Source organism: Lycorma delicatula, chromosome 10 (assembly GCF_047948215.1).
Source record: "Lycorma delicatula isolate Av1 chromosome 10, ASM4794821v1, whole genome shotgun sequence".
Taxonomy (NCBI): domain Eukaryota; kingdom Metazoa; phylum Arthropoda; class Insecta; order Hemiptera; family Fulgoridae; genus Lycorma; species Lycorma delicatula.
Window position 1 is genome coordinate 44,133,401 of NC_134464.1, and position 18,546 is coordinate 44,151,946.

Consider the following 18,546-nt stretch of genomic DNA (forward strand, 5'->3'; position numbering starts at 1 on the left):
AAATTAAATTAAAATATATATTTAAACACCAAGTCCATACAAAATATTTACTAAGAAAAAATTAATATTTTATTTTATATAAATAATTTAAAAAATCTTCTGTACTGCCAGATCTATTTTCTAATGATACTTAAGTTTAATTACTCAAAATAAAGTTGATACTTTCACTTTAAAATGTACAATACATTTTCAAAAATAACATGCATTAAAGCTAATCTTGCAAGAATTTATAAGTTTATGGTTCTTTCTAAATATATATGAAATATGTAAAGTAGCCATTTTGCCTTAATAAGTTATCATTCTTTTAAGATTATAATAATGGATAATTGTACTACATTATATTACACCATAAATAAATTCAATTTAAATAAAAGAAGACTAATCATCATAAATAAATAATTATAAACTCGTTATAAAATAATTAATGAATATAAACATAACTAATAGCACCAAAAAACTATATAACCTTGATTTTTACACAGTGCAATTTTATTCGCAACGAATTATCTCCCAACCAGTTTGTCTACAGGCAATTATTCGTAAAACAACTTAAAATTATAATTTTAGTGCGGTTGTATTAGTATTTTTACATTTAAAATAAAATTACAGTTATTATTGGTTTATAAAATAATTCATAATTGCTGGTAATACGTCAATCATAAGAATAAAAAAAAAAAAACTGAAACATGTAGCAGTTATTTTTTAAATAATTATAATAACCAGAAAAGAAAATACTGACTACATTGTCAATTTTAAAATTAAATCAAGCCTAGAACGAACTATTGGGTCATATAAATGACCAGCAGAAAGTTAATTATGTGAGGATAATTATTTTATAATAGAAATAAATATACTGATATGCCATTACAAAAAGTAAATTGTTTTTAAAAACACTGAATCTTTAATATAATCATACATTCTTACAGTCAACCCAAATTATAATTCCATCACTCCTGTAAAATAAAAAAAATCCATTTTTTATCTGATGGTTTCTAATATTAGAATTTATTTAATAATAACAAAATTTATTTTTCTACTAAAATTTTGCAAGGAACTCATAATAATATAGTCAGATTTAGAATTCCATTTCCAGGAATTATTATCATATATCATTTATTTCAAGCATATATCATTTATTTTTTCAACTCATACCCCAAATGTAATACACAAATTAGGATTCTAGGCTAGCTTACATCTACTGAATGTATGAAAGATAGATGAATCACTTACTAATGTGCATGTTTAATCTTCACTACTATCATAATCACTGAGATTTATGATAACTTTGTTTATGTATCTTCCTGAATTTCATCCTTAGTCCAAAACTCATTTTCAGATTTGATGACATTTTTGCCATAAGTTGAAGTCCTCAGATGTGACACTTTCAATACCTTTCATCACTATTTTTCAGTCTGGTTAATGACATGTCACCAGTTGGTTGTGTTATTAGATCTGATATGTCTTTTAATTTTTGCCCAAGCGGACTCCATAAGCTTTTTAATTTGCACATGTAAGGGGAATTCGAATTATAGAATGACTATGTGGGGCCAGTAGTTTATCAAACTTGTATTCTTTCTTTTTTGGTGGCAATTATTGTACCAACTGAAATAGGTCAACTTATCTCAGTCCCTTTTTATAACAAATCCCAATTTGCCTGAAGTAGTTGATCACGTCTCATTTTAAAGATGACTTAACCGGCACTTTATTTACTTGCTTTACATGGTACGGCGTGTTGTCCATAATGATAATACTTCCTTGTTCTAAATTTGGGATTACTTTTATCCATGTCTCAAAATTTATGGCCCTGATAATCACCAGATGCACAACCAGCTTGAAATAATAATTCTGCACCTTTAACATACCCCTCAGAAGAATCGATGTGAACGATGACAATTCTGTTGGATGAACTGGTAGTTTTACGTTTTGTCTAAAAAATATACTTTGCTTTGTTCTAAATTCTCTAATTTCTGAAAATAAGAACATCTTAAATTAATTATGTCTTGTCTTTCCACTAACACCTTAAGTTTCGAAGCACAAGTCTTCCATTTAAAACCCATTTCGGTTAAAATTTTCAGAAAAAATAAAAAAAATGGAAAAATAGAATTTTCCCTTTAGATCCGATTCGCTTTTTTAAGATCAAAAAAAGTTTTGAAATTGTTGGGACAATTTTTTGTCGGACATAGTCTTCCAAGTATATTTCTAATAACGTCCTGATCAAACCTACCGATTTCCGCGTTACAGTAATGAGGCCACTTCCTTTTTCTCCCCAGGGTTGTGTTAGTGATTTACCTTTACTAGCACGAACTTCTTTTTTAACAGCAGTCACAGTTTTTTCTGACACTTTACAATATTTTGCTGCTCGATCCGTCGCTTTAGTTAGTGGAATCGTCAGCCTGTTTAGTTTTTTCTCTTCCTTGCAACAAGACGTGAGCAATTAATTGTTAAATCTCTTCAGAGCTAAGAATTGTTATATCTTGTTTTCGAGCATTTGAATCTTTTTCTATTATAATTATTAAAACTAAGTTAAACAGCTGCGTAATCACAAAAAAAAAATTATTACAGAACATTACCGGTACTAATTTCTAAAATTAACCATAAATACAGAGGTGACGGTTAAAACACAACACTAGTAATGGAAACACGATAACTGCACTACATCCGAATTTGATTTATAATGACTGACAGTTTGATAAGCGGTTAGCACTGCGTTTAATTGATTAATAATTTTAGAACGAGTAGTAGTTTCTCATGCGCATGCTCACTAAGACCTTTTTCTCGTACCTCGCCTACAAAAATCTATGCCACTTCTTATTGCGGCTTATTATAACATAGCGAGCCAGAGACCGGGACAGTCTGGAACTTAGAGGTCAAGGGGAAAATTCGCACTCACAAGCGGCGAGTCAATGTGGCGAGAGCCGCATTGTCGTACCATGTGGAAGTTCCTTGATGCAGTTGCTTTGTTCAACCGACATCAGTAGTTTACCTAAGGGAAAAGACTCCTACCGCACTGCTGCGGGAAGCTAACCTAGAAAGATATATATGGATGACCACCAGCCTGTTATGGCTCCAAGTGCTTTAATATGGTGGACAGGCACTTGCTGGCATTCAGCAACTTAGGCATGGAAGCTAATTGCTGTCTCGAGAAAATAAATTTAATTTATGGATGTCATATATATTTTTAGTTGTTGACGGTGTGCGCCTACGCATTTTAGCAAATATATGACAAGTGAGCAGTTGGGACTCTTAAGCCGGTGGTGTATGACACCACGCTTAGTCCGCTCACGCTGTTAGGTAAGCTCAAGGAGCTATTTAGGATACTAGTCGCTAAATTGTTCGAGGCTCAGTAACCGTTTGTGGCACAAACATTTGGTTACATGCTTTAGGGCAACCGAATGGAATGGTGGCAGGAGAAATGCCAAGCAAATCAATGAGTACTCATAATCTCTTTTGCTGAAAATCAACCGACACCTCATTCCGCATGAAAATAGTAACTCCAACACTCTACTGTCTACAAGACAGTCGTAACTCTTACAGAAATAGCCTCTGAGCATTACTGCATCTTTTTGTAGAAGGTGCGTTTCTTGGAAGTACATTATTAGCGATTCATGTGTGCGCGTTAATACTCTAACATCTTCAATACGGAACCGAAGACCTCGAATGTTCCATTGGGTAATGCTCATAAATAAGGATAATTATAGATACAGAATTACAAGTAAATGTATTAAAAATTAATTTTAGGTAATCCGGTTCTTTTTAAAATTTTTAATTTTAAAAATTACTTGATGCCCTGGGCATCAACCATAACTTCTAGTATACGAGGATATCCCATTTTGAAAGGATCGACATCTGTGAAATCACAGATGACATCCAATAGGAGGTGGTTATATGGCTTCCCTTAACAGGGAACTTATTAGATGGCTTACTGCCGCTGTGTTTACTCCTGTCTGTACAGGTAAATCTTTGGGGACAGCAACTTTGAGAGGGGTCCCACTAGCTGCAACTACTGACTTCTTATTCATCTTCGTTGGCTCCTAAATAGTTGCAGTAAGTGAAGCAACCTGATAGATAATATCTGAATATGTTTTTCAACTCATTGCAGGTTCCGCACTGTTGGGTACTTGGCATTTACAGGGGCTTTACTTGGAAGTCGCGACAGCAAAAGAGACATCTGGTTTAACCAGGTCTCAAGAGCTAAGCGTCTTTTTATATTGTCTTCGGGCGTCTGGGAAAAAAAGCTTATGCTCGGTACAAATTTTTAGGATTGCCTTCTCTTATTTAAAAGTTGGGCAATGTCAGATCAAGCTGAATGTGTTCCCCCAAAGGTAGCGCATTTTTCTTCCTCCTGACAGTTAGTGTCGTTGTGACCTTCTCTGGCACATCGAGTGCAAATTATAGTTTTTGGACAAGCTGTAGTAGTTTGTTCATATTCTTGGCATTGGAAACATCATCATGGGTTGGGGATGAAAGGTCGTACATGAACAGACAGGTAACCCACTTTAATCTACTCTGGTGGTTCCGGAAGATTAAATGTTAATGTGAGGGAAAATGTAGGTTCTTCCACACCGCTCTGCCATTTCGTTGTTCACTTCACCTTCACAACTTCCTGGAGACGATGCTCATCAGCTATTTCAGTTATGTCCATTTCCAGGTCTTGGCAAAAAATTACTTCTCGGCTGGTATTCAGGGTTTTGTGGCACACCGCACTTGCGTTTATACCTCCCATTTTAGTAAGACCTTTAGAGAGATCGACTCTGCTCGTTGTTATATTTTTCCATCAGAATCGATCCATCTCGTAACTTCTTGGTGTTCTTTTGGAAACCACTTGAACCCGTTACAACTTTTTAATCAGGGAAGGCAAGACCTTATGAAGGGAGCCACCTTCCTGATTATTTCGAAGAACTACAAATGTCACTATTTATATTAAAACTTTGTTCAAGACTGTTATACTTGTTAGACAACGCCAAGCGAGGCTTTTTCACTAGACTGTTTTTGGGGTTATTTTCAGATGGACCATCAACCATCACAGGATTTATTTGAGCACTTGAAATTTTGGTCCCACCAGTGTTGGGAATATAACGGACCACTACAGCAGAGCGCAGGGGTACTGGAGTTAGGAGCTAAATACAATTGGGTTCGCCCAGGTGGCATCGTTCAAGACTCACAACGTAGTCGTTCACCCTTCGGCACGACAGTTTCTACCGTGTGTTACTGTTGCGTTTCGTAGGATGTCGCAACACTATCGAGTGTAAATGTACGAATTTATGTATATGTTGTAATTGGTGTAGTGTATGTATATATTATAAAATATAATGCATTCTGCAACTCTGTACATAATGGGAATAAAAGCTGCAGAGGCTAGGGCCATGGGGATGCCAGTCCCCAAAGTCTTAAAGAGTAAAACTTCCCATTGGGGGTCTTCTTTTGAAAATATTTTTTTAATATCTTAATGACTTATTAGATGTTTGTAATACTTTTTTTCAAATGGGCCTAGTTTTAAATTCTTATTTATACTTATAACAGCATAAAAAGTTGTTGAAAAATAAAGATTTTGGCCTATATCCATGCTTTATAATTAAAATACATTTTTATCACAGCATACTATTGGCTGCTAACCTTAATAAACTACTGCTCAGTATAAAATTAACAAGTATAATTTTCCTAATTTTTGCAGATGTTTAGACCCAAGAAATATGCAGAAGAAGAGCTTAAGAGAGCATTAAGTGCAGTAAAAGATCTTTCTGTCAGAGAGGCAGAGAAAACTTATGGAGTTCCTTTTAATACATTTCGACGACAAGTTAATGGAGAAGGAGAAACAGACTGTAAGAAACCTGGCCCAAAACCATTTCTTGGGGCAGAATGTGAAAAAGAAGGAACTGCAAAACATCAGACATGGCTTAAAGTCGAAAAGAAACTTTTCGAACGTTTGCTGGGAATATAGTGATTCCTAAAAAAGAAAACTTTAAAAAGGCATTGCCATTTAAATGATGGTACAAAAGTTGATGCACAAATTAACTCTCTGCCAGCCTGAAAATTTGTATAGTGCCCGTGCAATTACGCCAACTTTGTAAAAGAGGAATTTTTTGAGCATGCTTCTCATCTCTCTAAAGACTCTCCTTTGTGCAAGAGAAAAAGTTCACGTTTTGTTTCCACCCCTAACAACACATCTTTATCAGCCCCTAGATGTTGGAATGTTTGATCCTTTGAAAAAGGTCTTCCTAGAGTAATGTACCGTGCTAATGAAGAGAAATAAAAAGAAATATATTAATAGATATGACTTTGGTAAAGCTCTAAGACCAGCTTGGGAAAAGCCGGCTACACCAGCAAATATTTTAAGTGGATTTAGATATTGTAGGTGGTAATGATGTTTGGCCAATCAATCCTGAAGCAATTAAGCCTCATCACTAAAATCTATCCATTATTAAAACAATTATATATAAATCGATAATATATACTTGTACATTTAAAAAATTGTTACTGAGCATAATAGTAGTTGGCTAATTGCCAATTGTAACCAATCATTAAAATATAACAATAGTTAAAGACATTTGAAGGTCTTTAAAATATTCATGGTGATTTTAAATAAGCCATTAAAACCAGTCCATTGCTAATAATCTTTCCCTTTGTTTCTTCACGATGACTAGTTTTTAATAATTGTGATAGAAATGGTCTTTCATGAACGTTTCATTTAGTATTTTTAAAAAAAACTGACTTTCTCTTTGCTGGAATCAGAAAAGTAACCTCTTTGGCTATTGTAGGTAATGGTGATACTATTTAAATAGTCCTGATACTGCAAAAACAGATTCAATGATTCTTATCTTCTAGATAAGATGCTTATAATGTGAAATGACCCTGTCAAACTAATGAAGATTTTTAATAGCATTAGTTTATTTTAACATTTCGTGTTAAATAAATAATTTTGTGGGCTGATCACATAAGTAATAATACAGAAGGCCAAAAAATTATTTCGTTTTGTTTTATATTGGTCATAATTTTTTTTACTACATAATCCTTTACTCATAATGTCACAAATGAAAAAAAAAATTGTGGACTCTCTCAATATGAGATGAAAAACTTGAAAACATTTTTATCATGAAGACCTTTTTATTCTGAATATTTTTCAAGAGTAAAGAGTTAGTTTCATTTTGTAAGAATGTAGGTGCAGCAGTAAACTCATTGAGAGGAGTGAAATTTTTTCTGCTGCCTTCTTTACTGATCCAATGTATTTTGATGCATGTAAGCAGTCTTGCTGGAAGAAGTACAGGTGCTATTCATCATAGTTGTTATTTATTAATTTTCATTTTTCAGTATATTACATAACATTTCAGTATATCTTCATATCAAAGAAAATATTCTAAATATACTGGTCAATAATGATTTTGTTACATAGTCAATATTTGTTGAATCTTATGTGTTTTTGGATGCCAAATATGAAGTCACAATTTCCCAATTGGCCTCAGATTTTTTTGTAATTGCTGTTCTAGTTGTCCAGCAACCACATGTGATGAACAATTCAAGTACAGTATATTATTTATTTATTTATTTTATATAACTTTTGTATTTTATTTATTTTACTGCAATAAAGTTGTAGCTGTAAAATAAACTATAATTTATTTATTTGAGTTGATAAATAACCTTGAAAAAATAACTATTATTATTTATACACTAATTAAAACAATTAGAAATGATATACATATGATTTATGTCATATATTTTTTCTAAATGTAATTATGTCACCCTTACTCATATATACTGTTTAGCATATACAAATTTTGTTTTGGTGATTCAATACTGGATGTAATACTTATAAAACATGTACCTTGCTGGTATGAAAAATACTACATTAATATGTATATAAAATGTTCAGAGATTTCAATACATTTTTGTAAGTGTATTGCAGGAAACATTTTAATAAAAATGCCACGCAGTGTGTTAACCATCCAGACAGTTGCTGTTACATTTACGATGAAGTAACATAAAAGATTCAGAGAAGAAATATAACTTCACTGATAAAAATGATATGAACTATAATGATGATTAAAATCATAATGATATAAATCTATAATGATGAGAAAACTTTTGGGTAAGTGTTGGCACATCCTTACCCGTATAGGGAAAGATACCTCTGCACTCCCTCTGTTTTGGGCCCTTACAGGCTTTACCGGAGGTCATCTTCAAAACCTTGGTTTTTGACATATTCTAGTCCGCCTTGGCCAGGATGCCATGAGTGACATTCCAATCGGTGTACTACTAATTAATGAACTCAAAACAAAACACATCTTACAGAGTCTTAGTAAGACTGAAAGGACCTAACTAAACAAAGGAATTGAGCTACCTACCTGTAGAAAGTAAAAGTAAGTTCAACACACAATATGAAACATAATAATATTACACGGAACAATAACAACACAGTAACATTAAAACAAAACAAAGGACAAAAACATAATTTATAAAACAAAAAAATCAACAAAAACAGAATACAAGAGAAATCCAAGCAGTGCTCTAGATCCCCTCAGTAATCCTTTCTTTTGCTAAGTACACTATAAAACTCTCCACTATTGCCCATTCGGCCTGGTTCCTCCAGTTTACATGGAGTTCCAACACCAATCCGATAAGATCAAGCCGACAGGTGGTCTCTGTACGCATTAACTCGTACTTCGAGCACTCATAAAGATCATGGTAGGTGTCCAATTGAAAACACAATCCAATTGTCCACATTGAGGACACATCCCAGAATCTACCAGGCCGAATTTCTGGTCTGTCTCTAAAAGCATCATGGCCGGAAAGAAATTGCATCATATATTTATTAGGGTGCTGCCAAGAACCATCCTGCAAACCAACAACATTTGGAGATAATAATAACTCATCCATCATTCAAAACAAATTGAACTACCATAAGACTTGTGCAAGGTGGGTTCCCAGAGAGCTTCCCATTCATTACAAACCTGAGAGATTTCACGCTAAATTAAAAAAAGAGTTTCACCAAATTCAAAAATTGTTTCAATAACAAAGGCGATGCATTTTTGGACAGGATTTTAAACTGTGATGAAACTTGGATACATCATTTGAGCTGGAGTCCAAGCATCAAATCATGCAGTGGAAACACCCTGAATCACCTGTCCATAAGAAATTCAAAATGCAACCATTGGCTGGTAAGGTCATGTTAACCGTCTTCTGGAGTGCCCATGGTCTGATTTTCTGTGATTATTTGGAGGAGCAATGCACTATCAACAGCCTGTACTACTCAGCCATGACTGAGAACGAAGTCAAGCCCATGTTGAAGAGGAAATGTCCGGGATAGCAGAGAAAAGACGTGCTTCTTCTTCAAGACAACACTCGACATCATATGGCACAACTGATGCTGAAAACTATTGGCAAAACAGGTTAGGAGCTCCTCCTCATTATTCCTTACAGCCCTGACCTTTGGATTTTTATCGGTTTGGTTTGATGAAATAAGCTTTGCATGGTACAAAGTTCAAAAGAGGTAAAAAAAAAAAAGTACAAAACTGGCTTCGAGATCAAGGTAAAGAATTTTTCACTGAGGGGATAAGAAGACTTGTAAAAAGATGGGACAAGTGCATAGAAGTTGGTGGGGATTATGTGGAAACTTAGACAGAAAAAATTGTATTTATTTCATAAACCAGTTTTGCTGTACAGTTATTTGTTTGTTTAATTATTTGAAGATAATTTGAATGAATATGAGGTTGCTGCATGGAAAACATTTAAAAAGGCTGTAAAAGAACATATAACTGAGCTTCTTTAATATAAAGCATTTGGGTGTAGTATGTCACTAAAGATCCAGTTCTTAGATTCTCATCTGGATTTTTCCCTACTAATAATGGAACTGTTAGTGATGAATATAAAGAATGTTGGATACACCTATAGCAAACTATACCAGAAAATTCAAAAGAAGAATATTTTAGGCATGTAGAAATTGCAGGTATAATACTGTTGTACTATCATCACAATGATTCTTTCTTACAAAAAAAAAAAACAAAAAAACACATAATTACAATAAAACCATGCCTGAGAAAGAAACCAGTTATTTATTTAAAATCAGTGTCAAAAATACTATAAGATTCAGCTATTAACATTCTTGTAACGAACAAAAAAACAAAATTTTATTGTCCAGTGTTATAGATTTGTAATAATTAAAAAAATGATTTAACTTTGGCTCTTCTTAATGCTATGAGCAATAATACTATTTTAGTTTAAAATCTCTTTATTGGAATGAAAATAGTACAAACAGAGCTTTTAGTCATGCACATTTTCATCATGTGCAATTGTCATCAAATGTAAACATCCCACTTCTTAAAGAAATTTACCCTTATATTTATAAATTTTCACCGTTATATTTATTTAAATATTTTTTAATAATGTATGTGATTAAAACTGATGATAAAGCTAACTTTACTTTCTTCACTTTTATAACATTTAAATACCCTTCATACCTTTAATATATTTTCATACATTTTACCTTAAATACATTTATTTAAATAACTTCTCTGCAGAATAATTGTAAATTAAATCAACCAAATATTTTAAATGAACAAATTGTAATCCATGTTATGCATCCAAACACAAAAATGATGATTATTAATAACATGTAGTGTGACAAATATAACCTAAAAAAAAAATGTATATATATATATATATATTATACACACACACAAAAACAAATTTATTGAGTCAAAAAATTATTAAAAAAATAATAATAAAACAATAAATAAATATTTAAAAAATAATTTTTAATTATAATGATGTTATTAATTAATGCCTTCTTCAACTACTGAATATATTCTTTTAAATAAACATTCTTACTGCAATGCAATTAATCCATCAGTGCAGGTTTTTACTATATATCATAAAAATTAAAGATGTTTAACAAATATCATCTACAGAAAACATAACAATCATCTACAAGAACCACTAAAAATGGCTTAAGAATGAAAATAAGTGACACACACATATATATATATATATATATATATATATGAGAATTCATATTAATTATTGTGCTATACATGAAAAAGTATAGAAAATTATTGCCTAGGAGGCCATGTTCTGTTATAATAGCATCTTGGTCCCTTGATTGTTTCAATTAAAAAAAAACAAAAAATGTTGAAAAATATAATTAATAAAAATACACTCAATGTATTTTGCTTTTGTATATTAAAATGAAAATTGTTTCATAGAGCTTCACTGTAATGATGTTGGCCTCTATTAATTGGTAATGACTGTAACAGTCAATCCTACATAAAATTTATTTCTTTAAAAAAACTCTCCATATAATTTTATATATTAATTATCAAGGGTATTTTTAAATATTTGTTAAAATCTGCAGCTCAGAATCTGGTTTCATGATGTACTGTACTTATATTCATTCATTAAATTTAATAACTTGCCTTTGATTAAGAAAATTTCATTGAAAAGTATATTTCTTTTTAATGATTTCTAAGCTTTATTTTCTTTTTCAATTTAAAATAAATAGATATTACTACTTATACAAGTTAGGGATTAGTATTTGGCATATATAAACATCATTACTGGTATGTATTCCCCAAATAGCGATTATTCTAAAAAAATGTTATGTTGAAGTCTTTGTTCTTTATGTAATTTTTATTCCATCTTGCATTCATTACTTTAGTAAAGTTTTAAACTCACTCTGTTGGGATGCACATCTGCCATTTTCTTTGGAAGGTATATTCAGTGTATTGATATAGAAAGAATATCTATATAAAAATTAACTTTTAATATTTATATGTAAAATGAAAGTTGGAAACTCATATAAATAATTACAATAATATGAAATACTATTGACCATCATTTTCATTCTATTGAACTCTATGCATAATTATTTTTAATTTGGTTTTGTAAGTTAAAATTAAAATTGTTTCATGGAGTTTCAGTGTAATGATGTTGGCCTCTACTAATTTATTATAATTGGTAATGACCGTAAAAGTCAATGCTACATAAAATTTATTTTTTTAAAAAACACCCCATATAATTTTATACATTAGAATTCCTAAAAAAAATTGCTTACAGAATATTAAATGAAGAGCAAGCAATATAAGAAATCTTGGTGCACTGTTCATTCTTGAGGATATTTTAATTGTCTAACACACCAATGTGCCTTTCTTCTAATTTATAATTATTTATTTTTAGTTGATTTTATTAATTTACTTATTATAATAATAATCAGTTTATAGTATGAATGATCACACCAAATAAAATAAAATGCATGGGTAGGTTCTGCAACACAGAGAAAATAATAATAATTTATTGAATATTTGTAATGAAGTTATTGCAAGAAACTCTGGAAATGAGTATTAAATAAGTAAACAGACGGATAATTTGAAAGTGTAATATAGTTTTTCAGTAGTATTATTATATAATGAAGAATATAAATATTTTGAGATTATAGGATTATCACAGAATAATATAGAATAATAAAGAATAATAGAGAATAAAATCTAATGTAATGTCTAATAAAAAAAAAATTAATTCAGCAGAACTAACCATTTAGGCCTTTTTTTTGCATCTGGAATAGTTGACAAATCATCTTTTAACATATATTGTCTTATTCCTCTCATATAGTCATATAAATATTCTTCCCAATTAATATCTTCAATATTAAATGGAAATATTTCTTTATCTTTTTGATCTAATGATTTCCACAGGTCTTGAGTATTCTTGTTAGATAAATCCCATTGTCTTATACAGAAAAATGATATTGACTGTAAAAGTTTGTCAACTTTTTCTAATACTTTTAGCAGCCTGTAAGCATATCAATAAAAATAAAATGAGCTGAAGATTCATATTTTTAACATATTTTTTTGTAATGAAAAATTCACCAAAACTACTGTAAATATATATAGTTGTTTTCTAAAACTTTTATTAATACAGAGTAATTTATTTGAAATATAAACAAAGTGTAAAGTGAAAGAACATTTGTAAGGGTTTACAGTAAAGTGATGTAATTACTGAAGGTCATGTATTCCGAAAGGAATAATCTTTAAAATATTACAGAAATTATTCATGAAAAGTGAACAATTCCTAAATTTTCCTGGGGAAATTATCATACTTGTATGCAAATAGTTTATGTCTTTTTTTTTTAATAGTGTAGGTAATAATAATTAAACTTTCAAATTATAATTTTAACTCCACTATTTTGTAAATTTCTATGACAAAATGGTAACATCTAGTGTGATACCTTTTCTTAAGTGGATAATAGTAATATTAAAAAAGTTAATCAAGCAATAAACCCTGGCCAGTCTTGGCTTAAGTTTCCTGTGGTAAATTATCATTAAAAATAAAATCTTACCTTTTTTCTTTACCAAAAATTGGTGCAATGGTATCTATGAGTAATGCCGGTAGATAATGTAGAAAGAACTTAAAAATACTCAATTTTATTTTGTCATTTTCTATTTTGATAGTGGAATTGGTGTAGGCAGATATATTAAACCATGTGATTGGATTTTGTGCACTTGAAACAATATTGTATATTAGTGGATGTTCAATACTGTCCTTCTTTCTTCTGTAACAATTATTTTTTTTTTTAATTCTACAACAATACATGAAAATTAATATAAGATTAGCTTATTTGAGATAAAAGAAAGACCTCATTAGTATTACAATAATTATTGCTCCTAAGGGTTCTTAGGAACCCAAAGATTTAGAAATTAACTCGTTGACTGCAAAACTTACCCTGGAGCAGACATTGATAGCGACCATAATTTGGTGATAATGAAGTGTAGATTGGGGTTTAAAAACCTGAAGAAAAGGTGTCAGATGAATCGGTGGAATTTAGAGAAGCTTGAGGAAGAGGAGGTAAAGAAGATTTTTGAGGAGGACATTGCAAGAGGTCTGAGTAAAAAAGATAAGGTAGAAAATGTAGAAGAAGAATGGGATAATGTTAAAAAGGAAATTCTTAAATCAGCAGAAGCAAACTTAGGCGGAATAAAGAGAACTGGTAGAAAACCTTGGGTTTCAAACGATATATTGCAGCTGATGGATGAACGTAGAAAATATAAGAATGCTAGTGATGAAGAAAGTAAAAGGAACTATCGGCAATTAAGAAATGCTATAAGCAGGAAGTGCAAACTGGCGAAAGAAGAGTGGATTAAAGAAAAGTGTTCAGAAGTGGAAAGAGAAATGAACATTGGTAAAATAGACGGAGAAAGTTAAGTATACAGGAAAGTTAAGGAAAATTTTGGGGTACATAAATTAAAATCTAATAATGTGTTAAACAAAGATAGTACACCAATATATAATACGAAAGGTAAAGTCGATAGATGGGTGGAATATATTGAAGAGTTATACGGAGGAAATGAATTAGAAAATGGTGTTATAGAGGAAGAAGAGGAAGTTGAGGAGGATGAAATGGGAGAAACGATACTGAGATCTGAATTTAAGAGAGCATTAAAAGATTTAAATGGCAGAAAGGCTCCTGGAATAGAAGGATTACCTGTAGAATTACTGTGCAGTGCAGGTGAGGAAGCGATTGAAAGATTATACAAACTGGTGTGTAATATTTATGAAAAAGGGGAATTTCCGTCAGACTTCAAAAAAAAGTGTTATAGTTATGATACCAAAGAAAGCAGGGACAAATAAATGTGAAGAAACAGAACAATTAGTTTAACTAGTCATGCATCAAAAATCTTAACTAGAATTCTATACAGAAGAATTGAGAGGAGAGTGGAAGAAGTGTTAGGAGAAGACCAATTTGGTTTCAGGAAAAGTATAGGGACAAGGGAAGCAATCTTAGGCCTCTGATTAATAGTAGAAGGAAGATTAAAGAAAAACAAACCAACATACTTGGCGTTTATAGACCTAGAAAAGGCATTCGATAACGTAGACTGGAATAAAATGTTCAGCATTTTAAAAAAATTAGGGTTCAAATACAGAGATAGAAGAACAATTGCTAACATGTACAGGAACCAAACAGCAACAGTAACAATTGAAGAACATAAGAAAGAAGCCGTAATAAGAAAGGGAGTCCGACAAGGATGTTCCCTATCTCCATTACTTTTTAATCTTTACATGGAACTAGCAGTTAATGATGTTAAAGAACAATTTAGATTCGGAGTAACAGTACAAGGTGAAAAGATAAAGATGCTACGATTTGCTGATGTAAGTAATTCTAGCCGAGAGTAAAAAGGATTTAGAAGAAACAATGAACGGCATAGATGAAGTCCTACGCAAGAACTATCGTATGAAAATAAACAAGAACAAAACAAAAGTAATGAAATGTAGTAGAAATAACAAAGATGGACCACTGAATGTGAAAATAGGAGAGAAAAGATTATGGAGATAGAAGAATTTTGTTATTTGGGAAGTAGAATTACTAAAGATGGACGAAGCAGAAGCGATATAAAATGCCGAATAGCACAAGCTAAACAAGCTTTCAGTAAGAAATATAATTTGTTTACATCAAAAATTAATTTAAATGTCAGGAAAAGATTTTTGAAAGTGTATGTTTGGAGTGTCGCTTTATATGGAAGTGAAACTTGGACAATCGGAGTATCTGAGAAGAAAAGATTAGAAGCTTTTGAAATGTGGTGCTATAGGAGAATGTTAAAAATCAGATGGGTGGATAAAGTGACAAATGAAGAGGTATTGCGGCAAATAGATGAAGAAAGAAGAATTTGGAAAAATATAGTTAAAAGAAGAGACAGACTTATAGGCCACATACTAAGGCATCCTGGAATAGTCGCTTTAATATTGGAAGGACAGGTAGAAGGAAAAAATTGTGTAGGCAGGCCACGTTTGGAATATGTAAAACAAATTGTTGGGGATGTAGGATGTAGAGGGTATACTGAAATGAAACGACTAGCACTAGATAGGGAATCTTGGTGAGCTGCATCAAACCAGTCAAATGACTGAAGACAAAAAAAAAAGGTTCTTAACTTTTGCAATTGTAAGAATCAGTGAATCTGCAAAACATAATGTTTGTCAAGGAACCACAGCCTCCAGGGACTTCACAAACTGCTGTTCATAATTACATCTATAACACTACACATGAACAACTTGTGAAAGTCTTCTTGAGAACAAGAAGAAAGTTATACAAATTTACCTGGATATTCATGGAAATCATTTTCAACAATTACAGTGTACTTGATAACAACATAACAAATACACTGCATATAAATTCTTATGGACTTTACAACATAAGCATACTGTGATGAACAAAACAGTTTTTTCCTCAGTAAGCTAAACTTTAATGTCATCTAGAAGAAGATCCTAATTAAGTTGTTGAATTTTTTTAATTTATGCAGGCAAGTTTAATTTATGCAAGTTGGGTGATGGTATTTTAAAATAATTAAATGATAAATAATATTAATACAATTTTTTTAAAAAGTACATTTCTTTTTAAATTCTCATTTAATTTTCTGATCAGTCTTTGTTGTCTCCGGTTACTCAGAATTCCAAAATTCAGAATTTTATACTGTCATTTACAGTAAAGTTAATGGTTTAAAAAAGTTGTAGTAAAATGGCAAATATAATATCTGCTACCTTGAGGAAAAAATTATAAAAATAGACCATAATTCACAAGCAACTTGATAATTTGTCTCTGAGCAAGAATGTTGAGGCACCTCTTATTTAAATTTTAAGAAACTGAACTGTTTTAAAAGCATTACAGCCGTTTTTGATTTAGACATTATCTTTATACTACACTTTATTGTCTGAACATTGTCCAAACATTGTCCAATTCTTTAATATAAGGAAATACCTTGAAATCCTACTAGGATTCCTATACTAGGAAATGTTAATACTGCGCACAGCACTGTCAAATTTTAACAAATATTAAAATGTGAATGGAAATAGAACAACAGTCATAGAGCAAGATTAGTAGTGAATAGTAAAATGAATTTTTTTAGGAAATTGCATTCAAAAAGTAACAATACACTAATCACACACTAGAATAACAATATGTAACATAAACTAACAGTAGTTGTTGAAAATGATTTCCATGAATATCCAGGAAAGTTTGCACACCTTCCTTCTTGTTCGCAAAGACTTTCACAAGTTGTTCATGTGTAGTGTTTTAGATATAATTACAAACAGCAGTTTGAAGTTCCTGGATATGATTCCTTGACAAACAACATGTTTTGCTTAATGAAATATGTAAAGATCTGGTGGATGTAAGTCCAAAGAATGAGGTCTTAGAGAAGCCCTGAGAAATGATTTAATCACTGAAACCTCTTTAAAAGTAACTTCATGGACTGCCTGGCATGGACTTCAACAAGTGCCATCTTGTTGAATCCAAGCCTTATTAATTTTATCCTTGGTTAGCATTCCTATCAACTGGTAAATGATTTTGCAATGACAAGCTGAATTTATTGTTTCTCTGAAGAATATTGGGCTAACTATTTTCTCCTGGATACTACAATCCACACCCCAATCTTCTGGACAGGTGAAATTTCATGTCTGGCATGTGGGTTTTTAGTATACCATAAACATGAATTCTGTGCATCCACATACTCTGAAAAATAGAAGCATGTCTCATCGGTATAGAAAAAAAAGTTCAAAATATGCATATCATCCACTAGAAATTATTAAAACCATTCACAATAATGAAGTAGTTTTCCACAGTCTATAATCAGTAACTTTTGAAGTGTTTTCATTTTATGCAGAGTAAGACTGAGCTTTTTATGAACTGTCTTGTCTGTAGTTGCTACATTCTTTTTCTGTTGTTCCCATGGACTCGGTAGCATAGCAGCCAATATGTTAGAAATTTTTCATTAAGTACTGAAGGTACTTCTCTCATAATTATTTACCTATCATATCCCCTACATCCATGATTAGAACTCTTACACAACATATCTGTTGTACTAATGGAAGACTGGTCTTTCACTTTTAGTGTAAATTAATTGTGCTCTCAGAAGTGGTATTCAATAAGAAATATTTGTTGCTCTAATGTTAACTCCATCCTGAATGCACATAGAAAAGCACAGTCTCAATTGATCAACAAAAAACACACAATGAGAAACAAAGAACCAAACTGTACACATGCAGAATTACCGACCTTTGGAGAAAATATATCTTGCAGCACACAGAATACAATCCCTCAATATATAATTGTTTTTATGTAGGTATATAGTTATTTTTCAAATACAATGATTTTTTAAATTGTTAGGACATGCATACATATAATTTTCATTATTAAGCATTCCTAACCTACAAAAACATGTTTAATAGTCATTCACTAACAAAATATAGATTACGTAATCTTATTTAGATTATATGAGATCTAAGAGTATAGTTATATGCAGGCCCAACAATCAATTGTGATTGGTAGGAACTAACATCTAAAATATGAGCCATTACATAACTGAAAAGATAGAAATGCTGCTAAAAGTGATAACTTTTTGTAGCAAATCTTCTGTAAAGTAATTATTCTGATTTGGTAGGCCATGTGTTTTGCTAAGAATGTAGAACAGTACTTAAAGATTCAGAAAAATAGAAGTATATAGAAAAACCTGTAAGATGGGATCTGCTTCTTCTTAAATTTAAATTTAAATAAAATCTATAACTAAGACTATTTCT

General features: G+C 31.3%; 1 protein-coding gene across 4 annotated transcripts in view; it reads right to left on the reverse strand.

Moving 5' to 3' along the window:
- LOC142331535 (fatty acyl-CoA reductase wat-like) overlaps window positions 1-18,546 on the reverse strand; it is a 52,120-nt gene that overhangs the window by 1,954 nt on the left and 31,620 nt on the right. Inside the window, exons 6-9 of one of the 4 annotated variants that reach the window (XR_012758031.1) lie at window positions 13,322-13,534; window positions 12,517-12,774; window positions 10,475-10,622; window positions 7,087-7,588 (exon numbers count right to left, since the gene is read on the reverse strand). Coding sequence is in view for 2 of the 4 variants with exons in the window: in XM_075377521.1 (XP_075233636.1) it covers window positions 10,526-10,622; window positions 12,517-12,774; window positions 13,322-13,534 (568 nt within the window). In the remaining 2 variants the exon portion in view is untranslated. Of the gene's footprint in view, window positions 1-7,086; window positions 7,589-10,044; window positions 10,623-12,516; window positions 12,775-13,321; window positions 13,535-18,546 lie in introns of those variants that run through there. The other 3 variants (XR_012758030.1, XM_075377522.1, XM_075377521.1) reach the window with 3 other exon arrangements.